The sequence below is a fragment of the Vombatus ursinus genome, unplaced genomic scaffold, assembly GCF_900497805.2.
Source record: "Vombatus ursinus unplaced genomic scaffold, bare-nosed wombat genome assembly UNPS02014832.1, whole genome shotgun sequence".
Lineage (NCBI taxonomy): Eukaryota > Metazoa > Chordata > Mammalia > Diprotodontia > Vombatidae > Vombatus > Vombatus ursinus.
Window position 1 is genome coordinate 59522577 of NW_020954610.1, and position 26721 is coordinate 59549297.

The 26721-nt window shown below is 38.4% G+C and overlaps 1 protein-coding gene across 5 annotated transcripts in view; it reads right to left on the bottom strand.

Annotated features, from left to right (window-relative positions):
* CUNH16orf96 (chromosome unknown C16orf96 homolog) overlaps nt 1-26721 on the bottom strand; it is a 96358-nt gene that overhangs the window by 50622 nt on the left and 19015 nt on the right. For 4 of the 5 annotated variants that reach the window (XM_027839007.1, XM_027839005.1, XM_027839006.1 and 1 more), the window contains exons 1-2: nt 9009-9559; nt 1580-1684 (exon numbers count right to left, since the gene is read on the bottom strand). In XM_027839007.1, coding sequence (XP_027694808.1) covers nt 1580-1684; nt 9009-9458 — 555 coding nt within the window. In that variant the 5' untranslated portion in view covers nt 9459-9559. Of the gene's footprint in view, nt 1-1579; nt 1685-9008; nt 9560-26721 lie in introns of those variants that run through there. The other variant, XM_027839009.1, reaches the window with a different exon arrangement.

The following is a 26721-nucleotide window of genomic DNA, read 5'->3' on the forward strand; positions in this document are numbered from 1 at the left end:
AAACCTAGCAAGGGACTGCTCCCTAGGAGATGGGCAAGGTGCTGTCACATTGTTGTTATTATTGTTTGTTCTTCATTTTTGAAGTGGACCATGACATCAGGAAGGTGACGCCAAGACTTGCAAATGAATTGGATTTAAGTGAGGGAGAGCTGTGCAAGGTCACCAGCTCCACCTTCTCCTCTGGAATCATCTGGGTCCAGTGGTGAGATACAGATCAGGATGACTGGAGAAAGCCCCGAATTCAGTGGAGACCTTGGCATTTTTAAGCTAAGGTCATTCCAAGTTCTCACTCTGACTGAGAAAACACCCAGTGATTAAGGCTGGTTAAGAAATGAGCCAAGGAATAGCCCCTTTTATCTAACAGAAAAAATCAACTTGGAAGGGGAAGACTTTCAGGGTTTCTGGCTAAAACAGAAACCATTTACACTCATTCTGAGCCATCAAGGCCACTAGGACCAAACACTGGTCATAGTATCAAAGCAAACAATGACCACTAAGTGGTGCTTGGGATGGGACCTATTATTATTGGCCAAGCAATAAGAGCCAGAGTGAACTGGGTTTAAGGCATGGTCTTTAAGAAAGAAATTTAGTCAGTAAACCCCAAGACATCTTGTTAGGTTTCAGCCAACAAAATTTACATTCCTTTGGGCAGAGCACCTGCAGGTAAGGGCATGACACCCCATGTGGACAGAGGGAGAGGAAGAAGGGGAGGGAAGGGAAGGGAGAGGAGAGAGAGGAGAAGAAAGGAGAGGAAAAGAGAGAGGAGAGGAGAGGAAGGAGCTGAGTTGCTCAACTGAAACTGGCCAGTTGGGTCCCCAATGGGGCAGCTCGGACTACTCATAGGTTGTTTGTCCTTCATTCTAGAAGAAGACCATAACATCAGGAAGGTGAATTGGATTTAAGTGAGGGAGGGCTATACAGGGTCACCAGCCTCACTTTCTCTTCTGGAGCCATCTGGATCCAGTGGCAAGATATACATCAGGATGACTAGAGATGACCCTGTGCTATCATGTGGACTGGCTAAATAGAAACAACTACTAAGAGTACCAGAGTGTTCAATAGGAAAAAGGTCAGGTATCTAGGTCAAAACAAAACCCTCCTCCCTTTGCTTTGGTGCAATGGCTAGAGTGCTAGACTTGGAATCAGGAAGATCTGAATTCAAATCCTGTCACACACACTTACTAGCTACATGATCCCAGGCAAGTCGCTTATCTTCTCTCTGCCTCAGTTTCCTCATCAGCAAAACAGGGACAATAAAGCACTTACCTTTCAGGGTTGTTGTGAGGATGAGATGAGGTAGCATAAAATGCTTCGGAAACCTTACAGTTCTACATCAGTACTAGCTATTACTATCGAAAACTTACCTGTCCTGTGATCCATCCTGATAGGACTCTTGCTTTCTGGCAAAGGATAATGACAGATGACAAGACTCCAGGCCCTTTCCTTCTCTTTGTAGTACTCTATTAGCATTTAAGAACAGAAGTTCCCAGACAGGACCCCCCCCCTCCCCACCGAAGTCCTACTCCAAGGGGTAAGAGGTACTTTTAGTTGGGATAGAAGACACCAGGGAGATTTTTACCTTGTCAACCTTTTCCTTCAGTTGTTCCATTTCCATCCTGAAGTAATCTGTGTCTGACTGAAGGGTATAAATAGTGGTGAGCAGTTCCTGCAGTGTCTGCATGGCCTGAAGAAGAGGGTGGTAAAAAGAAAAAAGGGGAGAGAGTCCACTTTATATGACAGACAGGGGAGGAGGCCAAAGAAGGTCGACAACGCTTACTGAGGAAAGAGTGAGTACAGGTAGGTGATCTGACTGCTCCAAAACCACTAGGGTTCTGAGAGCAAGATTCGAAGTGGGTGATGTCCAGGAGTCACTGATAGATAACTGAAGCCCATTCTCAGTCACTTAGTAGCTCATGAGTAAGTTACTTAACCCCTCTCAGGCTCTGCTTCTTCATCTGTGGGTAGGGGATGTGGTATGCCATGTTTTGCATACATAGGTGATGTGTTTCTACATAGGTCTGATGAGATGTGTCTTGCAGGGGTGCATGAATGGACATCTTTAGAATCTCCTCCACTCACCCTTGTCCAAGACAAAATGATTCCTGACAGGAGGGGAAGCAGGAGTTCGGGGTTAGAGGCTAACCACTTTGTTCTTCTCAGGGAAAGAGTAAATATCATATCTATCCACCTCCCTAAATATTATTCTAGGGGAGATAATCTTTAGGCCCAAGCTTGGCTCCTAATTTATATGCCTTAACAAGGAAAGAATGGCTCAATCTCTATATCCAAAGCTTAACTCCCTTTCCATCAAATGCTGGTTCCACAAAAAACACATATAGAAAACAGCAAATAAAACCATTTCTCCAAGCTTATAGCAAACAAAAATCAGATATACAAATGAGAATTGTACGAGACAATAGAATAAATGAACTCTTTAATTGGGAGCAAGATATCTTGGCTCAACGAAGAGAGAGAAGGAGTCCCTGATCCCACCCAAAGGGAGACAACCCAAGGACTCTACTGGAGTAAGCTGGGGATGGAGACATGATCGAGGTGTCAGCTCCTCTTATACATCAGCTTCTTCCCAGAGTCATCCTCTCTTCAGAGATCTAAAGAGTGTCTGGAGCTACATGTCTTCTCTTTCAAAGCTGGGTGCTAGAAGCCCAAGATCTCTCTTCTCTCTCAAAACTCAGGTGCAGAGCATAGAGTGATCAGTCTCTACCAATGAAAGCATTCTTATTCAAATAGTCTTTGAGCCATGGATTAGATGTAAGACGGAGATAATACTAACATCTATCTCACAGGGTTGTTGTGAGATTAAGTATGTAAAGTATACTTTGCAAAATTTTTAAGTGTTATTGTTATTGTTGTTTTTGTTATTATCTCATAGGTGGTATGACAGACAAATCAGGCAGATTGGGCTGGAGTAGGATGGAGAAGATGTGGTTTTCTGGAGAGTTAAGTTTGCCCAGGGATGCTGAATCAGTAGACCAGATGATTTCAAAACTTTATCTGTTTGCCTATCACACTTCCTCACCCCTGATTTATCAGGATTACTAGTGGGGAGAGGCCAAAAACAAGTAACAACATCCCCTGCCCAAACTCACTGAAGGTAATTCAGCATTAACTCCCTTTCTAACTCCAAAGGATCGTAAGATGAGGTAGTTAAGTGGTACATAGGAAAGAGTGCTGGACTTGGGGTCAGGAAGGTCGGGGTTCAAATCCCACCTCAGACATTTACTGGGCAAGTCACTTAATGGATGTTTGCCTCAGTTTCCTCATCTGTAAAATGGGGATAATAATAGCATCTACCTCCCAAGATTGTGGTGAGAATCAAATGAGGTAACATGTAAAGTGTTTTGTAAACCTTAAAGTGATATATAAATGTTAACTATTATTATTATTGCAGGAAAATGAAAATCAGTTATTCTTTACAAAAAAGGTTAGGGACTCCTGTAGTAAACAGTCAATTAGATAAAATCAAAAGGAAAGAAACTCTCCTAATTCTTAATTCCATAAATAAACAAAAATGTATCAATAGCAAAGAGTTGCCCTCTGTGTCTCTTACAACACTCTCCTGGACTGCTTTGCCAATCAGGCTCCCATGGAGGCTTTGTGAGTCTACGTACCGTGTATGTTTCATGGTAAAGAGAGGCCCTGGAGCTTTAGGGAGCTAAGGAGGATTTCTTATATTACACACAGTTGCCATGTCTGGGGTAGCTAGAATCTCTACATGTCCAGACTTGCAGCAGTTCTCTTTCTTAAGAGTGTCTTGGGCCTCAACAATGCTGAAAGGCAGGTCAGAGGAAGGATGAGAGTGGGAGCACTGCAACACCTGGGAGCTGGGCCTCAACCTTCCCTCCCTGCCAACCACAATCCCCTACCAAACATTAACAACAGAAACCATGTAAAAAATCTACAGTGATTGTTAGCTCTGATATTACATGACATACCAGGGTAACTCAAATTATTTTAAAGGGTATCAAAAAGGAAATTGTGAAGATGCTAACAGAAAAAATTTCCCTAGCACATAGCACAGTGCCTGGCACAGGGTAAATGCTTAATAAATGCTGTTGGCTAGTTAATATTTGTTGACTGACAATTTCTATGTGGAAGAAAAGAGAAATTGTCTAAGAGATTCATGAGGATGCATAGGAAACTTAACAACCAACTCAGCATTTTAAAGATAGGTACAGAAGATGAAAGCAAGAGCAGGTAATAGAGGATGAATATAAAAAAGCATGGCATGATCCTGTAAGAATAGTGCTAGAGGTGTTAAATCTTAGTATGAACTAAATCTGAGGAGAAAAGCTAAGTACAAAAAAAGAGAGATTTGGGTTTTTTTTTAAAGTGATAGTGGGAAAAGAGAAGGATCACAGAAGCCATAGGATTACTAGAAGTAGATGGGATGATAATAAATGATAGCACAGAGAAGCCAGAGCTGTTCATTTCTTATCTTTATTTCACTTCTGTTTTCTCTGCTAAAGAAAATAATCTTTGGACTGGAGAGAACAAAAATGACTAATAGTGTACTGATAGCTGAGTAAGGAGAGAGCCAGAAAGTCATCTGGCCCAGAGGCATTACATCCTTGAGTGCTGAAAAAATAGGCAGATGGGTTGCTAGCAGAGCCATGATCAATTATCTTTGAAAAATCACGGAGAATGGGTGATGTACCACAGGACAGGAACAAGGCCAATGATCTGATTTTCCAAAAGAGAAAGAGAATAAACTCTGCAAACTATAGGCCAGTGAGTTTCACTTGACAAAATTCAAAAATATTACAAAAGGGATGCATCTTGAATACCCAGGAAAGGAAGCAGTCACCATAAAAAGTCACTGAATCTTCTTCAAGAATGGGACATGTCATACTAATCCTTTTTCTTATTTTGATAGGATTACTTAACTATTGGATGAGGGTAGATATGTTCTAGATTTTAACAAAGCATTTGATAAAGTCTTTCATGCTATTCTTGTGGAAAAGAAAGAGGTGTGTGCTAGATTAAGTTACTTTTAGCAAATTCAGAAATTTGCACTGAAACTCAAAGAAGAGAACAAGAAAGCATGATAAGGAGACAGCAAGAAAGCTCCCAGCTCCCTTTGATGAATTAATCACCTATCACAGGTGTGCTACATAGATCTTGGGGTAATGAAAGGCTTGAATGGTTAAATGGCCTGTATCAAAGGGTAATCATTAATGGTTCCATGTCAACTTAGTGGGAGGTCTCCACTGGAGTGTCTCAGGAATGTATGTTTGACCTTATGTTGTTCAATGTTTTAAATCAATGACATGGAAGAAGGCATGCTAGTGAAATGTGTGGATGACATGAGGCTGGAAAAACTAACAAACTGGAGGAACAGAGTTTGAATGCAGAATGGTTTTGATAGGTTAGAGCATTAGGCTAAAGCTAAATCAAATAATTTGAGATTGAATGGAGATAAATGGAAGGTCTCAGATTTGAGTTCTAAACATCAACTTCATAAGTATAGACTGAGGGAGGCATGTTAAAAAGCAGTTTGCCTGAAAGATACTGGGGGCTTTAGCTGATTAGAAGCTCAATATGTGTCAACAATGTGATATGGCAGCCAAGAAAAGCTTTTGTGATGTTAGGCTGCACTAAAAAAAGGCAGAGCATGCAGGAGCTAATAATTCTACCATATTTTGTTCTAGTTAAACCATTCCTGAAGTACTGTGTTCAGTTATGGGTGCCACATTTTAGGAAGTATGCTGAAAAGCTAGAGGGTCCAGAGGAAGATACTCAAGATGGTGAAAGGCTTTGAGGTTATGCCACATGAAGAACTCAGGATGTTTAACCTAGAAAAGAGAAGACTTGGGGGGCACACGATGGATATCTTCACTTTAATTAAAGGTCTGGAAGGATTAGAATTTTTCTTTTTTTTAAATAAATTTTCATTGCTATCATTTGTCTTTTGTATCACCAAAAATTTCCCCAGTAATCTTCCTCTCCCTACTCCCAGACAAATAGGATTAGACTTTTTTTCTGTGTGGTCCTAGAAGGTAGAAGTAGGAACAATGGATAGAAATTGGAAGGAGACAAATTTAGGTTTAATATCAGTCAAAGCACCCCAACAATCACAGCTGTTCAAAATTCTGAGTGTATGAGTTGCTGCTTCAGGACATGATGGATTCTCCCTCACTGGTAATCTCAAAGCAGAGGCTGAATGGTCACTTGTATAAGTTGTAGAAGGGATTTTTTTTTCAGGTCTCAGTAAGACTGAATGACTGTTGAAGTGCCTTCTAATTCTAAAATTCTATGATTCTGTGAAAATATGTTCTCATTGGCTAGGAAACACATACATCTAACCAAACTTATTCAACAAACTTGGAATCTAGCAACCATGACAACACCCTTCGAAGTGAATGTTAGCAACCTCAACCAAAGTACTTACAGGGGCAATATTCATTAACAATAAAGCATTCCTCTTCTTGACTAATGGCCCTCTTGAGGGCTATGCAACCATGTCCAAGCTTGTCGACTTGACTTTTTCCTGAGTTGTTTTGTTTTTCTGTTCTAGTTGCCATCAGGTAAATGGTCTACCCATGTCTCACCTAATCAGCCATGGCAGTTGAGGCCCCTTTTAGGAAGGCAGGGGAAGGAGGGCAGCCTAGGTGCTTAAAGACACTAATGGCCTCAGCTTATTCATAGGCATATTTAAATGCTATCCAGCTAAGTCTTGCACATTTCGAGATGTACGACAAGTATGCTTTCTGGAGTCATATCAAATTAAAGCTCTTCTGACTGACTTTCAGGGGCCATTATAACATAATTCCCTCAACTCTTTCACTTATGGAGCCACAATATCTTCTACTCCCCAACACAAATCCTCTACTCTAGTAGGCTCCATCTTTTCATTGTCTCAGGAACATGCTGTGATCCATACAGATCCCCTCAAAGCTGAACCAAAACTATATCAACTTCCAGGTGTTTTTCTGTCCTCAGGGTAAGCAATTTTTGATACTCTATTTCTGTAGTAAGACCAATGGGGTTACATCTTAAGAGAAAGTATTTAGGATACTCTCACTTCCTATAGTACTTGCTTCTTATACCACTTATTTTATTTTTTAATCACATAATGCCTCCTCAATGACATCATTAAGTTCCTTGTGAGTAAAAGAAATGTTATACTTTTTTATATCCTCCAAAATGCTTAGTACAGTAATAGGCACACATCCAGGTATTAGAATTAATGTTGTCTTCTCTCTAGAAGTAAATAGAAATGGCTGCCCTTATGGTCTTTAATAACATACAGAAAAGCTGTTGAGTATAACTGGATTGACAAAAATCCCTAAGTTAATCAGAACTACCATTACTAATACTACTGTTGCTATTGTTGTTGTTATTTGTCCTTCATCCTTGAAGAGGACCATAACATCAGGAAGGTGATGCCATGACTTGCAAGCAAAGTGGATTTAAGTGAGGTAGGTCTGTGCAAAGTCACCAGCCTTACATTCTCCTCTGGAGCCATCTGGGCCCATTGGTAATCAGGACAACTTGAGATGGCCCAGAATGCAGTGAGAAACCTTGGCCTTTTTAAGAAGCTAAGGTATTTCCCAGGTCTTAGTTTGACTGAGGCAATGCCCATTCAGTGGGCATTAATAGGCTAGGTAAGGAATGAGGCAAAGAATAGCCTCTTTTACCTAGTCAAAAAAAAAAAAAATCAATCTGGGAGGGGAAGACCCTCAGGGTTTCTGGCCAAAACAGAAACTATTGCTAATCCACACTCTCTGAACCAGCTGAGCTCAAACAATGAGCAAATGAAGCTGGGCATATTATTGGCCAATTAAGAGTCAGAGTGATTTGGGGTTTAAGGCACAGTCCTTAGAAAAGAAATCTAGCCATAAACCCCAAGATATGTGTGTGCTCTGCCCAAAGGAACAGAAATTTTGACCATGACATATGAGGATTAGCTGAAAGAATAGGAGATGTTTAGTCTGGAGCCCACAACACTATCCATTATGGCTCAAACTAGATATTTTAAAATGTAACTGGGGAATATTTAACAAATTAAATAAAAATATAATAAACACAGATAATATTACATTTTAAAACAATGTCAATATGTGGCCCACAGGGATCTTATACATGTATTAGTAGCTCCTGTTTCTATTTGAGTTTGACACTACTGAACTACAGCATAACTTTGACCACAGTCACTGGCTTGCTGAAAAATCTTCAAGACATTTCCACACCTACCAAATAAAACACTGATTCCACAACCTGGTAACTTAAGGCTCTGTAAACTGGCTCCAACCTACCATTCTAGCCTCTCTCACACAATTCTTCATGTCCTCTCTGTTCCAACCAAACTGAAACTGCTTAGTAAACCATTCTTTCTTCAAGTTCTACCCTCTCCCAAATCAATGCAATCCTCCATACCTAGAATGGACTCCCCATTCCCATCTTTGCCTCTATTTCTCTCCAAGGCTGCATTCAGTTGCCAGTTCTAAAAATTCTTCCCTGATCCCCCTAGTTGAAAGTGATTTCTCCCTTCTCAAATTTCTAATAGCACTTGCCTGGACTTTTCCTTTGTACTTTTCACATTCTGCTCAGTTCATAGTTATTTGTATGCTATCTTTTCCTTCCTACCAGGTTGTAAGTTCTGTGACAATAGGGACTGTGGTTTATTTCTATATACTTGCACAGAGGAATAAGAGGTAGCATTTACATAGTGTTTTCAGGTTTACTAAGCACTTACAGATGTAATTTCATTTAATCCTCATAATAACCCTGTGAGTTAGGTACAATTATTCTTCTCATTTTACAGTTGAGGAAACTGAGGGTGACAGAGGTTAAGTGACTTGTCCTAGGTCACATAGCTAGTAAATACCTCAGGCCAGATTGGAACTCAGGTCTTCTTAATTCCAATTCCAACACTATATCCAACTGTGTCACCCAGTAGATGATTGATACATGGGTACTGAACTGATTTATAACAGGGGAAGAAAGGAGAGGGGGAAAAAAAACTTTCAGGGGAGAGATGTTCTTACCTTTGTCATTCCTTCTTCATTCCCTTCTACCTTTTTTTGGAGCTTCAACATCTGCCACATATCTTGGGCTGGTTTTTTGAAGGGCAGACTGCTTTCCAGCAGCTGCTCAGTAGAGGGCAGCGCCTCCAGAAAGGCCATCTGGCTTTCCACTACAGATAGTCGCTGGCCAAAGGTGTTGATGATCCTATCGAATGGTGTATGGTATAATATATCCTCTTCACTCTCTTCTGACTTCTTCCCAGGCTTCTTCCCAGATGTAACCTGAAAGGGGCTACATGGAAGGTAGTCCTTCTCACTCCCTGGAAGAACCTGCGTCTGCTCTTCCAGGTTGAGGTGTTCCATGATGCTATGCAGCAGGATATGCAGGGCATTGAAATTCACCACCACCCCTGGGTCTGGCGTGCCTATTGCAAGGTTCAGGAGGTCCTTGAATTTAATGGTAAAGCTCATTCTGTCCCTGCTTTGAAGGGAGCTGCTTACTCCAAATGCTCTGGGCAGCCTCAGTGGGAGTCTGTTAACTCTCACCTATTCTTGTTGTCCTGTAAAGCCAGGGTAACATACCCTTGGAGGTTTCTGGGGTTAGTGAGCTTTAGCCATTACTGAGAGGAAGTTTCTGCATGTTGCTAGGATACCAAGGAACACTGAGAAATCTACAAGACAGCCCAGGAAGCCTTTACAGGTTGCATGCCAATTGGAGCACTGGATTGGAAATCAGGAAGCCTCAATCCTCCTCTTGACTCTGCTGCCAACTCCCTGAGTGACCTTGGGAAACTCATTTAATCCCTAGAGGCCTCAAATTGTTCATCTGTAAAATGTTAAGGTGGTATTAGGTGCATCTTTAGTGCCTTTTTAACCCTAACATTCCATGATTCTAAGTACACCATAAAGGTCATAATGACACAGAACTGAGAGAGATCTCTAGAATGGCCACAAGAAAGTACATCTTAGAACAAGGAAAGCCTGAATTTATGGGAAAATAGATGATGGGAAAATAACCTGATAAGATTTCTAGGGAACCTATAAATTTAATTACAGAGTCCTATCCTAGGAGAACTGAGAGATTCAGAAGGAAACAAAAATATGACATTTCATACTTACATACATAATACATATGTATGTATATGTATCTATATACTCTCTCAAAAATATATGTATGTATATGTGTGTGCATACACACATACTCCTAAAACTGAACTTCCTCATCACTATTGGGAGGGTGATGCACCTGTTCAACAGTTGAAATGATTTGAAGCGATTTTTAAAAACAGTCTTCTTTCCATTCCCTAGCTTCCTTTTTTTTTTTTTTAAAAGCTCTTCCCCTTGAATAATTGACCATTAAAACTACTAACAAAACACATTTTCTACTTTAAAAGCAGCACTGGACCCACAGTACACAGTATTATGTCCATAGTAAGTGCTTTAAAAATGCATGTTGATTTAATAAATGCTTATCAACTCAGCTGTTGTTGAAGGGTAGGGCCAGCCTTTAACTCACTTTGAGAATGCCCAAGCATACCCATCATTAGTTATTCTTCATTGTTGGTAGTTGCCTATCTTGGGGCATGAGAATGGTACACAGAGAGAGCTAGGTAGCCCAGCTAGAGTTGGAGTCAGGAAGATGAGTTCAGATCCAGACTCAGACACTTGCTATTTGTGTGACCCTGGACAAGTCATTTAAACTCTGTATGCCTCAGTTTCCTCATCTACAAAATGAGGATAATAATAGTACCTCTCTCCCTTCCAGGGTTGTTGTAAAGATCAAATGAGACATTTCTAAAGGTCTTTGTAAACTTTAATGTATATAAATGTTATTTATGATGATGACAGTCTATTTCCTCTAGGGGAGGAGAACTAAATACATTATTGTTATTATTATTATTATTATCATTTTGAGGCAATTGGGGTTAAGAGACTTGCCCTCACATAATTAGTAAGTATCTGAGGCCAGATTTGAGCTCAGGTCCTCCTGACTCCAGGGCTGGTGCTTTATCTACTGCATCACCTAGCTGCTTCTTAAACATATTATTTAATGGCATAGAACCCTCACTTTTAGTTTGGAAGAGTATGACTTTTATAAGATCCTCCACATTGATACAAACACATGATAGCATATGTTTTTATTTTTTTTGACTAGATTTTCTTAATGTATAGTAGTCTCCCAAATTTTTTGGTCATGTATCCTAATCAGTAAAATAATTTTGAGCATACTACCCCAATATACATATAAACTTATTTATAAATTATATTATGTTCTTTATTATATTGTACATGATGTATGTTATATATACATTATAAATGTTCACAATTAACATTACAAATGTACACATAATAATGTACATTATAAAAGAAACATAAAAAGGAGAAATTTTAAAAGGATAAGATAACATTCAAATAATATTTAATCCTAGAGTCAATAGGAAGCCACTAACATTTATCAAGTAAAAGAGTAACTCGGTATGCTGGCAAATGTTTAACAACCACCTCTCTTAATATGCCCTTTTAAATTTAATCTGCATTATTTCTCTATGACTTTCTTAAGTCCAGACAATCAACAAAACAAGAAATCAAGCCCTGATTTATAGCATTGTCAATTTCTGACATGCACAATGAAAATTTAACAATTGGCTCCAGCATACCGACCTCTGGCTCAGACTTGGGCTTTAGGAAAATCTTAGGCAGCTGGGTGAAGGTCAGATTGGAGTGGGGAGAGCTTTGAAGTAGAGAGACCAATTAGGAATAGTCCAGTTTAAAGGTGATAAGGGCCTGAACTAGGGTGGTGACTGTGTGAGCAGAAAGGAGACAGATGGAAGAGGTGTTGTGGAGATAGACTTGGTGACTGATTGGATCTGTGAGATGAGAGAGAGTAAGGAGATGTGGAGGCTGACATCAAAGTGGGGAACATGGGTCCCTGGAAGTGTCCACAGCAATAATGAGGAAGTTTAGAAGAAGGGCTTATGGGGGGGTCGGTGAGATAATGTAATGAGATCTGTGATAAAGCTCCTAACCCTTTGATGCCTTTTCATTCAGTGTGTGGCTCCTTCTGTCCCACCCAAAATGAAAAGGAAAGAGAGGGCTCTTACTTCTAGGTCATTCCATGGCACACAGAGTCTACCTTCCAAGAGATGCTTGCCACAGCTCCAGGTAACCTTTGAGCCAGGAGGTAGGGACACATTTTTCAAACGACACCAGAGCTGCTGCTGCTTTGGGTGAGTGGTTACTTATTAGGTTATAAGTACCCTAAGGGGTCGATGCCAGGGTCAGAAGTGCGGATACTAGGAGCTTATACAACAGAGGGATGGAGGAATAATTGGTGAAGAAGAGTATTGTGTTGGAGACAAGACTTACAATTGGTTATTGTGGAGATGATGGTCTGTGATATATCATCCCATTTACCTTGGGGTCAGGCCCAAACCACATTTTGAAGACCACAGGCATAAAGAATGTTCAGAGTGGAAACTCATTCTACTGGTACAAACTAGTCCTGATCTACAATTTATAGTCTTAGTGGATTGCTTGGGAACACTGAAGGTTAAATCACTTGCCTGGTGTCACATAGGTAATATGTGACACATAGATTGATAGCACGAGAACCAAGATCTTCCTGATTCTAAGCACAGCTCTTTATCAACGAGGTCATGCTTCCTTTCTATAGATATTCACAAAATGCCCAAACTGCCTAAACCATATCTATTTCTTATGTGCATTCATGCTTATAAAGCAATAACCCTTAAGGGTTGACAGGAAGGGGCAAGTCTGAACAAAACGATTCCAAAATATCAAAGTAAGGTAGAGAAAATTTTATGGATTTACTTCCAATTCCATTTTCCTTGAAAGCCAAATCATAATTTTATATTATAAACTTTAATCACAATTTATGTTATAGAAGAACAAATGAAAGATGATAGGATAATGACAATAAATGCTTATTGACTACTGACTGATTGATTGACACAAACAATCAATGAGCTTACAATGTTGTGCTAAGCGCTGAGGATTCAAAGAAAGGTAAAACCACAAAAACAATCTCTGGCCTTAAGAAGTTCACATCTTAGTGGAGAAGACAACATGTAAATAAACAGGTACATATAAAATACATGGAGATTAGAAGAAAGATAACCAACCTTCATGGGTTCTCAATCTGATGTCATGAGCTTTTAAAAATGTTTTGATAACCATATTTCAATATACATAATTGGTTTCTTTTTAAATCTTATGTATTTTATTTTATGGATTTAAAAATTGATATTCTAAGAAGGGGTCCATAGGCTTCACCAGACTATCAAAGGGGTCTATGACACAAAAAAAGGTTAAGAACTCCTACCTTAAAGGGAAGGCTCAATCAAGTAATCAGAATTTATTAAGCACATACTTTATAAAGTCTGGCATAGTATTGGGAGTGAAAGTTGGGTGATGGAAAATGTGTGCATATGTGTATGTGTATGTGTGTGTGTGTGTGTGTGTGTGTGCGCGCGCGCGCACATGTGAGTAGATACAAAGATGAAAGTTAAACAGTCCCTGTCTCTAGAAACATTAATAAATAATAGATACATAGTGACATGGGGGTGAAGATACTAATGGTGGAGGGAGGGGGGGCACCATGGAAAAACCCTCTTGTAGAAGAAGGTGGAGCCTGAGCTAAGCCTTTAATGAAACTAGGCAATATGATTGGGTGTCAGGACCTTTCCTTCTTTCCCCAAAATGAATCCGGAAGGCATCCCCTGAGGGATGATAGATAATTTAGAGAATAATGCTTCTGTGGGACTAGTAATTAGCAGCAATAACTAATAACCTAGGGTGATTTGAATAATCCCATTAGTTACCTAAGAGATATTCCTCAAATTACCTTTTGGATTTTACCTTTGAATAGAGGAAGAGTTCATGACTTAACAAGTGATAGATGATCACAGAAAATAAAATGAACAATTTTGATTGTATAAAATTGAAAAGTTTGTGCACATGCAAATCTAATGCAGTTAACATTAGAAAGGAAAGTGGTAGCTAGAAAAAAAATCTTTGTGTAAATCTCTCTGATAAAGGTCTCATATCCAAAATATACAAGGAATTGATTCAAATTTATGACTGAATTATTCTCAAGTAGATCAACAATCAAAGGAGATGAAAAGGGAGTTTTCAAAGGAAGAAATATACAAGGTATCAATAACCATATGAAAAAATTCTCCAAATCAATAATTAGAGACATGCAAATTAGACCAACTCATGCCCATCAGACTGATAAACAGACTGATAAAACATAAAATGATAAATACTGAAGGAGAAATCAGGCACATTAATGTACTGTTGATGGAGCTGAGAATTGGTCCAGCCATTCTGGAAAGCGATTTGTAACTTATGATAAAAAAGTTACTAAACTGCACATTTGGCTCAACTATACTATTCCTAGGCTTATGCCTCAAAATGATCAGAGAAAGAGGAAAAGAACCCATATGTACAAAAACATTTATAGCAGCTCTTAGGGGGTGCCCATTTATTGGAGAATAGCTGAACAAACTGTGATATAGGAATGTAATGGATTGATCTGTAAGAAATGACAAAATGAACAGTTTCAGAGGAAACTTTGAAGACTTCTATGAAGTGATGCAAAGTAAAGTGATCAGAACTAGGAGAATAATTTATAAAGTGACATTACAGATAATAACTTTGAAAGACTTTAGAACTCTAATTAATGGAATTATACAACATGAGTCCAAAGGACTGAAAATTAATCACTTCCTCCTCAGAGATGTACTTAAAACGCATACTGAGACATATACTTTTGGACAAGGCCAATATGGGGGTTTACTTTGCTAGACTATATCTATTTGTTATGAGGGTTTGGTTTTGCTTATTGTTCAATGGGAGGGAGGCAGTGGGAAGGAAAGAACAAAATAATTTTTGAGAGATATTTTTCAGTGTTACAGACATAATTACATAGAAACTGAAGTGTTTAAGTGGCTCTTGAAAAACCAGAAATTTCTCCTTCAGATGAGAGCTGCCTTTACCTAGTGTCTAAGATTTGTCTGTTACAAGAGCTTCTAACGGGAGTGAGTGGGTAGAAGGTGTTAGAAAAATAGCAAAAATGAAATGAAGGAAGGAAGGAAGAAAACAGAGAAGGAAGAAGGAAAGGAACAAAGAAAGAAGGAAAGAAAGGAACAAAGAAGGAAGGAAAGAAAAAGAGATGAAGGAAGAACATCAAAACGTTTTTTAAATATGCAAAAGAAAAACTTCAGAAGGAAACATCAAAATGGGGTAATTATATATTACTTTGTCAAATTTACTATATTAAAAAAATAAGATGGACTTAGAAATTCAGTTTCATAGACAATCTTTTTTGTTCTTTGTATATTGAAATGTTTGTTAATTGTTAAATTCATACAAAAATAAAAAAAATATTTATATTGACTACATCTGAACCTGAATTGGTCACAGGAACTCTCCTGAAGTTGAACTAACAGAGTCTTTCTCCCTGGGCAAGCTCTTGTAAGGTCAGAGGTCAGTACGAGTAATGCAAAAAGGAAATAACCTCAGCAAGAAGTTCCTTGTCTGGAACTATGTCACTACATCTGGAATACAGAGATGTGTGTCTCTTGCAGACATGAAAAACTTATAAAGCCTTAGTGGTGGCAGGATTGAGCCCAGTTAATGATTCTGGATCTCAAGGAATAGAGATATAGTCCCATACTACTTAAATATAATTACAGAATTTATTGATAAAATGACAATCACAGGTACTTGAGAAGAATAAAAGGATACAAGTATAACAGAGGTTTGGCACATGCCTAAACCATTCACTATGGCATCACCCATGGGGGAAGACATTGAAGGACCTAATTCTAAAAGACTAGATGACTGGCACATCTATGGGTATATTATGTTGACCTACCAGATGGTAGGGAGCAGCCTTTTTTCCATTGGCCAGAACTGGTGATGTCTTTAAAACAAGCTGACTCAGCAACACTGTTGCCTTTGCTTGCATTTGTAATCTGCTTCACTCAAAGCAGATTACACAAGGAGGGTCTGAGCATCACATTCCTTCCCTCCATCCACTCCTCCCTTAGGCCATATGGTCCCAAGAGATGGGTCTGAGATTTTGGCCATTTTCTTCATTCTTTTCTAGTTTTGGTGAAAGGAATAGAGTCTCTGTCTGGACTACATGTGGGATGACGCAGCCAGCCTAGCAATAACTTTCTAAAGAGCATGGATCCCGAGACTCCACCTCAGTTAGACTTTGGATTTGAACTTGATGGGAATAATGCTATATAGGGACTGGACTAGCTATTAGCCTAATCCCTTTCCTTTTTCCAGAGACTGAGATGTTGGGGTAATTGTTTATATGTTTGTTCTTGTTTTGAAGTAAATTTCTTTGAAGTAAATATCTCTTTGTGAAGGCTAATCTGATGTTAAATGTCAGAAGCAGCTTGGAGTCAGGAAGACCTGAGATCAAATTCTGCCTCACATACTTACTGGCTGTGTTAGCCTGGGCAAGTCACTTAACCTCTGTCTACCTCAGTTTCCTCAACTGTTAACAGGGATAATAACAGTACTTACCTCAAAGGGTTGTTATGGGGATCAAATGAAGTAATAATTGTAAATTGCTTAGCACAGTGCCTGGCATATAGCAAGTACCTAAAAAATGCTTATTTCCTACACTTTCCCTTCCCTTAGTAGTTAAATGAAACTGAGGTGCTAGTCACTAGGCCCCTAAGAATGGGGGGAACAAAGCTAGTGGAGGCTGAAGCAAGTAGCAGAGAAAAAAGATTCCCTAAGCCTCTCAGCATAGTGGAGGACCTGGTGGAATTGTAAGATGTAATATGCTTGGCCCTGAAGAGGGAGGCCAGAGCAACCATATTACACCAGTGCTAATCAGTTTCAATTGGCCACTTAAGTCTCAGCTGTCTAATCTGGTCTTTCAGAAGCAAAACAGTACACATTATAGTTTTCAGAAACTAGTTCTGTCCAGAATGGCAAACTGGATGGATATGAGTAATTAGGACTTGTACTGCTTCCAGTCTTCTGACACTTTTACTTGCTTCCACATGGTCAAATGACACTGGTCTCCATGCCGACTGATGAAGTGTAGCCCCATATGAAAGGGATTCTGCCAGCCCTTAATATCTTTATTTAGCTTACTTTATTTAGCTTACTCAGCATAGTGGTATTCATAAGGTATCTGTTTAACTTAGATCAGTGCATTTGAAAAGGACTCCAGCTCACTCTTCTCTGTCCTCTAAGTGATATCAACAACAAGCATTTATTATGGTTGTTGTTCAGTCATTCAGTTGTGTCTAACTCTTCATGATGCCATTTGGGGTTTTCTTGGCAAAGATACTAGAGAGGTTTGCCATTTCCTTCTCCAGATCATTTTACAGGTGAGGAAAGTGAGACAAATAGGGTTAAGTGATTTGCTCAGGGTCACACAGCTAGTAAGCGTATGAGGCTGGATTTTAACTCAGATCTTCCTAACTTGAGGCTCTGTGCTCTATCTACTGGGCCACCTAGAGATTGTGTCCTCTTGTTAGTTGGTAAAAAGAAACCCATTGATGGACATTCATGAGTCTTGAATAGATGCTGACCTACAAAGTGCTTCAAATATGAGGTAAATTTCAGGGAATCCATGTATGAAGGGAGCTCCAGATGCTATGTAAAAAATGGAATAGAATCAAAGACAGGTCTCATATTTTTTGAAGGTCTTCATTCAGATAGTCCTCAGAACTAGGGAGAATGTAATCTCTTACTTGTCTCATATGGTCCCCTGCTGGACAGATTAAAAAACTTGTACTATTCCACAGACAGACCTTGTCTTGAAGCTTATTGTGAGTGAGAGATCATGTTGGAATGACTTTTGTGATCCTGAAGGACACTGCCATACTTTCAAGGATTAATGATGTGATGGCGAAAGATTCTCCTCCCTGTATACTTAAATAGGAATGATTTGGCCTTGGGTTAAACCTGATAGGAGATTTTGTATTCTACAGTATCTTTTTCTAGCTGGAAAAAGTTATCCTTTACACACTGAAGGGCTAGTCAGTTGCCAGGAACTAATTAACATGATTGGACATCAACAAATGATTTTCTTCCCAGATGAATCTAAAAACTAAATCAGAACTATAAAGAGATACTTGCCCTCTTTGTATAGGCAAGTAATTTTTAATAGTAGAAAAAGAGTAAAGAACGAAAATTGTGTTTACTGTACTCTCTGAATATCTCCTATGAGAATACTTCTCTGGGAACATATTTTTCCGTGGATAATAAAAAGAGAGCTAATTTGCTAGTTTGGCCTAAATATCTTAGCCTGGAGGGAAAACTGGAGGTTGGATTGAAAGCTGAAATAAGTCATTACAGCTCAAAAAGTCTGAAGGGCTTAGTATAAGTTACCATTCAATGGGGCTCATCAGTATTTGAGGTTCCTCCAAGGGGTACTGGCATGTTTAGTGTATTTCCTTGCTGCATGGGCTCACAGCCCTGTTTGAGGACTTGGACTTAATTTACTTTTTTATTTATTTTCAGGCAAAAAAGAGGTGGTGAAATGTATAATATCCTTGACCTTTAATTTTTTTGTAATATTATATACATAATCAATTTGGTAATATAAATAATCAAAGGATATTGATGTTTCATACAAAAATCCAACAATTAAAATGTTTGTTGAATTTATTATGGGCTGTGGACCCACACAGGGTCCCGAAGAAGTCTGATGAGAGAGTAAGAGAGAGAGAGACAGAGAGAGAGAGAGAGACAGAGAGAGAGACAGAGAGAGACAGAGAGGCCAAGAAGTGAAAATGAAAAAGGAGAATTAACAACAAATTAAGAAGAAACAAAAGAAGTTATTAGAAACTATTTTATTCAATTATATGACAAAAAGCAAATATCTTAAAGTTAAATGGATGAATTTTTACAAAAATATAAATACCCAAATTAACTGAACAAGAAATAGGGGGTTTAAATAGCCTAATATCAGAAAAAGAAACTTAATCTATAAATGAACTCCCAAAGGAAGAAAAAACCCAAAACTAGATGGATTTACAAGTGAATCTTATCAAATGCTCAAAGAAGAAAAAAAAACTCAACCCAATTTTAATATTATAAACTGTTTGGGAGGAAAAAAACAGGAAAAGAAGAGATCCTATCAAAGTTCTTCTGTGAAATAAATGTGGCCTACTCTAGGTACTGGCAAAGCAGACAAAGAAAATTATAGACCAGTATTTATCAGGAATATTGACATAAAAGCATTGAATAAAATATTATCAAAGAACGTATAGCAACATGTTAAAAAGATCATATTCTATGACCAGGTTGGATTTATACCGGAATGTAGGATTGGACCAATACTATAAAAATATAATAAAACTTATTAAAAATAAAAATAATTAAAATCACATGATTATATCAGTAGATGCAGAAAAGGCTTTTCATGAACTATAAAGGTCTATATAGCCAAAGTTATGATCTTTTCAGTAGCAACATATGGCTGTGAGAGTAGAACTATAAGGAAAACTCAGTGCTACAGAATCAATGCTTTCAAACTATGGTGCAAGAGAAGACTTTTGAGAGTCCCTTGGACAGCAAGGAGATCAAATCAGTCAATACTTGAAGAAATTAATTCAGACAATTCACTGGAAGGTCAAATACTGAAGCGGAATCCTTGGCCACACAATGAGAAGACAGGACTCATTGGAAAAGTCCCTGATGCTGGGAAAGACTGAAGACAAAAGGAAAAAAGGGGGTGGCAGAGGATGAGATGGATAGATAGTGTCATGGAAGCAATGAACATGAGCTTGGACAGAGTTCAGTAGATAGTGGAGGACAAAAGGGCCTGACATGCTGTAGTCCATGGGTTCATAAAGAGTTGGACACAACTGAATGCCTGAACAACAACAACAACAACAACAAAAACACCATTTATGTTTAAATTTTTAAAAAAATAGGAATAAATGGTTCTTTCCTTAACTGGTAAATAGTATCAATCTAAAATCAAGAGCCAGCATTGGTTGGAATGGTGAAATACTAGACCTGGTGAATAACATCAAGGATAGAGTAAAGATGTCCATTATCATCATTGTAATTTTACATAGCTGTTGCTATTGTTTATCCTTCATTTTTGAAGAGGACCAATGACATCACAAGGGTGATGGTCTTGACTTTTGAGTGAACTGATTTAAGTGAGGCACAGTTGTGCAAAGTTGACTCAGACATGGTTCTAGAAATGCTAGCTACAGCAATCAAATAAGAACAAGAAACTGAAGGAATAAGCATAGGCGAAAAGGAAACAAAATGATCACTTTTTAAAGATGATATGATGGTTTGCTTAGAAACCCCTAGAAAACTAGTAACTTCAACAAAGTAGCAGGATCTCACACAAAGTATCAGCCTTTCTGTATATTATCAACAAAACTTATCAGAAAGAGATAGAAAGAAAAATTCCATTCATAATAACTACAAAATGTAGAAGACATTTGGGAATCTACTTTGAAGACACAAATAGGAATTACATGAAAATAACTATAAAATACTCTTTACAGAAATACTGACTTAAATCATTAGAGATATTATTTGCTTATCCTAACATAATACAAATGACAGTATCCCCTAAGTTAACTTATTTATTCAGTCATATAACAACCAAACTACCAAAGTGTTACTTTACAGAACTAGACAAAATAGGAACATTTATCTGGAGGAACAAAAGTTCAAGAATCTCAAATGAAATAATGAAAAAAGTAGGAATGAATGGGGTCTAGTGATAATAGATCTCAAATTATCCTACAAACTAGTAGTTATCAAGACTATTTGGTATTGGTTTAAAAATAGAAAAGGTAAGCAGTGGAATAGATTATGTTCGTAAGATCCAAAAGTAAATGAGCAGAGTAGTATCGTATTAGTAAACTCAAAGATCCCAACCACTAGGGTAAGGACTCAACTACTGGGTAAAAACTGCTGGGAAAACAGGAAAGCAGTCTGGTAGAATTAGGTTTAGACCTATGTCTCCTATCATAGACTATAATAAGATTCAAATGGATACATGACCTAGATAAAAAAGTCACAATATGAACAATTAATTTAAAGAAGCAACAAACAATTTAAAGGGACATCTTCCAAGTTATGCAAAGTGGAAGAGTTCTTTAGCAGCCAAGGGTTAGGGAAGATGAGAAAATAGATAATTTTGATTACATATAATTGAAAAGTTTTTGGAAGCACACAAAAATCCCATTGTGGTAAAAACTAAAAGGAAAACAGTTAACTAGGGGGAACCTAGGTTCAGGCTGGAGGTTCAGGTGTCATGTAGATGCCATGTGTATATGGCTGTTAAAATACTAGGTATGGGGGAATTAGAGCAAGCCACTTCTCCCCACAACTAACTTTTACAAAACAGCTCTAACATGCTCTTTAGCCAGGACAGAAGAGAGAGGCTGAAGGTTTGGTTGATCAGTTTTGAATTTTCACTGAGTCATCAGCTCTGCCATATTCACAGCTAATAAGAGGATTCTTCATTATTTCAAAGTGCAAATTGTTTTAGCCCTGAGTCACACATTAAAGGAAGCCAGTCCCAAAACTTTGACATGGTTGCCAGAAACCAAGAATGGCAACTCTGAGAATGCTTCATGGGATGATGAATGTAGACCAATTCAACCTTGTATGGCGTTGGACTAGGTTTTGCTGAGTTCCATTCTAATTCTTAAATTCTGTGATTCTCAAAAGTCTGATTCTCTCTTCAAGCCTAGAAACAATCTTGTGAGTTCAGGAGATTTAGAATTTTCATAGGGTTAGGGCTGAATGGCAATGGGGAATGAGTCCCGTGTGACCTAGAGCACTTTTGGAGAGGATAGCCACCAACAACAGGACTGAGCCAAGTCTGGCAGACTTAGTAGGTGGTGTCGGGACAGTACAGAGTTCAGGTAAAACATAAAATGTCTAACTGAGTGTTCTGCAAATTGCTTATGTTCTGACAGAGTTTAAGTAGTAGCCTCCCAGAAGACTGCAGTAGTTGTAATAGTAGTTACAAGTAAAGTTAATAAGTCTTGTTTTAAGTTTGTTTCTGTCAAATGTGTGCTTATGAATGTCCTGTATTTAAAATTCTTTTTGTATGTAGCAATAAATTACCTGTCTCAAATCTGATTCATAATGTACATAGAGTATTTTCTTACCCCCTTCTTTTTCTGGGAGGGAACCCTAGATGCAGGCCTGAATGTAAGGGTGTAATGAGCCAAGCAGTGTAAGAACAGGGAGCTTAGGGCAATCTCATTAGAGGTTGGCTCCCTAGGACTGAACCTGGTCTAAACTACATGTCTGGGTAAAGAACAGGGAGTGGACCCAATGCCTCAACCCCTATGGGTTCAGCAGTGCTTCCTTAAGGTTAGACATGAAATATCTGAAAGAATCGGAAGACCTCTAGCTCATTTAACAGATCCCCTTATAGAAAGATATCAACCAGAATTTAAAGGGATGAGAAGACACAGGAAGATTTCAATCTGTATGAAGCTGTACATCTAATCAGCTCTAACTAGATGTGATTTTCAGTTCTCTGAAGCTTCCTAGTACTTAATCTGTAGTTTCTTTTATAATCATTGAGATTTATGAGGCTCAAAGCAAAATACTTTTATTAGAGTAATGAGTGCCATCCCATGGAACATGTTTAGAGTCACACTTCCTAGTTTTAGTTGACTTGACAGTAGCACTGGGGACTTTTTGAATGAAAACAGTTCATTCCTTTAATAAGATAATATAGCAAAGTGCTTTGCAAATCTTAAAGTACTATATAAATTCTTGTTATTATTATTATTAATAATAACAAGAAGTTTACACTCTAGGGAAACAATATATATACATATATATATATATATACATACATACACACACACACACACACACACACACATACACAAATAAATACAGAGTATTTGTCAGGAGAGGCCCTAGCAGTTAGTGGGATTAGAAAAAGGGGCTCTTGAGTTGAACTTAGAATCTGTGAATATTTTTTGGTATTTTAATCTCATGCCAAGTTTTCACAGAATCATAGCATCTCAGAATTGGAAGTGACCTCAGAGGCTATCTGGTCCAACCCACAATTGGAAAAAAAATCAACTTTATAAAATACCCATCAAATAGACATCTAGCCTTTGCTTGAAGATTCTGAGTAGGAAACCACAATCTCCCAAGGTAACCCATTTCACTTTTGGATAGTTCTAATTATTAGAGATTTTTTTCTTTAGACTTGTTTTCACTGTTACTACTTTTTATTGTTTTATAAAGTGATACTCTTTGTAACCTTCACCATCCTCCTTCACAGTGCTTTGCAAATATGTTTCTATTCTAAGCTAGTGTTGTCCTTCATTACCACCTTTTTCCTTGGCAAGGAGATTAAGTGTTTGCTGACTAAGATGGTTCCTGGTTTCTAAGTTAAACTTTTGCAGGGAATAGTGATAATAAAGATCAATCTTTGCCTATTTTTATTTCCCTTTGATTAAAACTGAAGGATCATTTGGATAGTTCAAGGTAAGCTTGTTTGCAGTGTCTTCTCTTTTTTTAGTCTTTCTTCTAATTTGATGGCGATTTTGACCTTTGCTGTGACTTGGCAAGGGTCTCATTACACATAGATGGAAGATTTTGACACAATCCTTACATCAGTAATCAGTCATATTCTAAAATAATGATTCACAGGATCACAGTTCTATAGATGGAAGGAACCTGAGAAGTCATATAGTCCACCTCCTTCAACTTACAGATGAGGAAACTGAGTCCCAAGGAGTCAAAGGACTTTCCCAAGGTCACACAAGTATTAAGTATTGAGGTGGGATCTGAAGCCATCTCTTCTTGACTCCCTAATCAGTACTTTTCCCACTATACTGTACAGCTTGCCATTATTTCATGTTTACTAACATTAATTTCATTTTTTGTGATGTCTGGTGCTTGCCATTTTCAGCACCTTCTGACTTTCTTTTGGAAGAAAGTGCAATTCTTTTAAGTAGTCTATAGGTTTTTGGCCTCTTTTAGTTCTAAAACCTGAGCCATGTTTTGCACTGTATTTTCTGCCATCTGTACCCATGATCATTTTTGCACTGGTCATTCATTATCAAAGTATATATTGATCTTGTCAAGTTCTTCATACAATTTCTTTTCCTCTTCATCTTCTGCCAGAGATGTTAGCACATAATCTGCAGTTATCTTCATGGTGGCCTTCTTGCTCATGCTCATCATGAGAACCACAAAGTGAGATGATGAAGCATCCCATGAAATGTATTTGTTTAGGCTTTAGCCACATCTGCACAATTAAATAAACGGATGTCTTTGTTTGCATCTCTAAGGAGGAACTATGTGCTATCTTCCTGTTGAATTGAAATTTCTTTTATCTTCTTGTTTTATCTTGAGAATATAAATATTGATCAGGTTCCTTTCTTCCCATGGCATATCAACATGTTTATCACTGGACAAAGATGTTACATTCTGAGTGCCCACAGTTACCATGATGTTTATAGGTGATCTAAAAACTGTGCAATTCTTAGTATCCTCTGCCTTCTTATCTTCCATTCTACTACTGTCAATCGGGAAAGTAAAAGTGGGCCACACAAGAATGATGACAATTTTAAATTTTTCTTTGATTTATGGGTTGTTAAGAAACATAAAATTAAATCTTTAAACTTCAGTAATAATGGAAATTAAAGGATCAGTACCGCAGCTGAGAAACTAGGCCACAAACTATAGATTAATAATATCTGGCATTTATATAGTCACTATATTATAGTGCTTTAAGGCTTGCAAAACACTATACATATATTATTTCATTTAACCCTCACAACAACCCTTGGAAGTAGGCACTATTACTATCCCCACTATTACAGAAGAAGAAAATAAGACAAACAGGTTTGAATTGCTCAGGGTCACACAGCTAATGTCTGAGGCCAGATCTGAACTCAGGAAGTTGACTTCCTGACTCGGGGCCCAGTGCTCTATCCACTGTGCCATCTAGGTGCCCTGACTGAGTTCTGCTTCCTTTAGATAAATATTCTGGTTTGATTTGTAACTTTCACTGTAGTTGCTAAGCCAAAGAAAACCATGTAGAAGGCTCCTGAAAATGTATAAAAGATTCCGGATTATGTCTATTACTCTGAGCTTTCTCTGAATGTATGGTGTCATCGTGCTGATATGGGAGATCACTCTTCTTGCAACTGCATACTCTACTTATATAATAATAATATAATACATATAACATAATCTACTTATATAATGAACTTTTCATTCTAATAGATTTGACCTTAAATACAATGCAGAGGTTTTCTGCCCCTTGAAAGTTGTTAGCTGTAATTTATCAAACAATAGCTAATCTACAGATGATGAGCTTAGCTTTTCTTAGCTATGTTGGCCTGTGGGCAGAAGTTTATTATTGGGACCATACTGGAAACTCTGTTAGTAGGTCAACATTTATACTCTGCTGGGACGGACTTTGAGAATGCTGCGCTATCTTCATGGCACACTGAAGCATCTGAGAAACACTTTGTGGAAAGACACAAATAAAATAGGAATGTGCCCAGGAAAAGGCAACCTGCATAGGTCATGCACTAGAAACCAAACCATATAAAGACTGAGTGAAGGAATTTGAGAATGTTTACCAGGGCAAAGATAAAACTAATAAAAAATATAATCACTATCTCCAAGTATTTCATAGAATCACAGATTTAGAAGCAAGAGGAAACTTGGAAATCATCTAGTCCAGGGGCAGAGTGAGGATGGCAGAGTACAAGAAGGGACTCACCTGAGCTCTCCCAAATTCTCTTCTAAACAACTTAAAAATAACACCTCAAAACGAATTCTGGAGTAGCAGAACCAACAAAAGAATGGGGTGAAACAAATTTCCAGCCCAAGACAAGTTAGAAGGTCAGCAAGAAAGGTTTGTCTCACTGGGGTAAGAGTAGAGCCCCAGTCCAACACAGGCCATGCCTTGGCAATCCAACAGCAGGCCTTGGGGTGCAACTGAATGGCGACAGTAATAACTTCTGGAGCTCTCAGCCTATGGCTGATAAGGAGGTTAAACAATTGGTCAGAAAGAGACTATAGGAGTCCCTTTGCTGGCACTGGAAGCAGGATTATGTTGCATTACCCATTGTTGTTCCTCATTGCAATCTCAGGGTAAGGATGGGCACTAGCAGGACCAGGGGCCCTGGTTACAGTTCCAGGTTGGAAAAGAATGCTTGTGGTCACTCACAGACCAGAGCACAGGCTAGGAGAGATGTGACTATACTGCTCCTTAGATCATACCAACCCGGAAGAACTGAAAACTTACAGCCCCCCAGAACTAGCTCTGAAAACAGCAACATTAAAAACCTGAAGACTGGAAGAGTGCCCCCTCCATCCTGGGAGCAGAGCCTAACAACAAGTTAAAAGTAAAGAAACAGAGACACTAATTCACTATTGGTAGAACTGTGAACTAATCCAAAAATTTTTTTGGGGGGGGGTGAGGCAATTGGGGTTAAGTGACTTGCCCAAGGTCACACAGCTAGTAAGTGTCAAGTGTCTGAGGTCACATTTGAACTCAGGTCCTCCTGACTCCAAGGCTGGAGCTCTATCCACTGCGCCACCTAGCTGCCCCCAATGCAACCATTTTGGAGAGCAATCTGGAATTATGCACAAAGATTTATTAAACTGCCTTTATTATACTCCATCACTATTAGTTCTGTTTCCCAAGATGATTAGGGAAAAAGGAAAAGAAACTGTATGTTCTAAAATA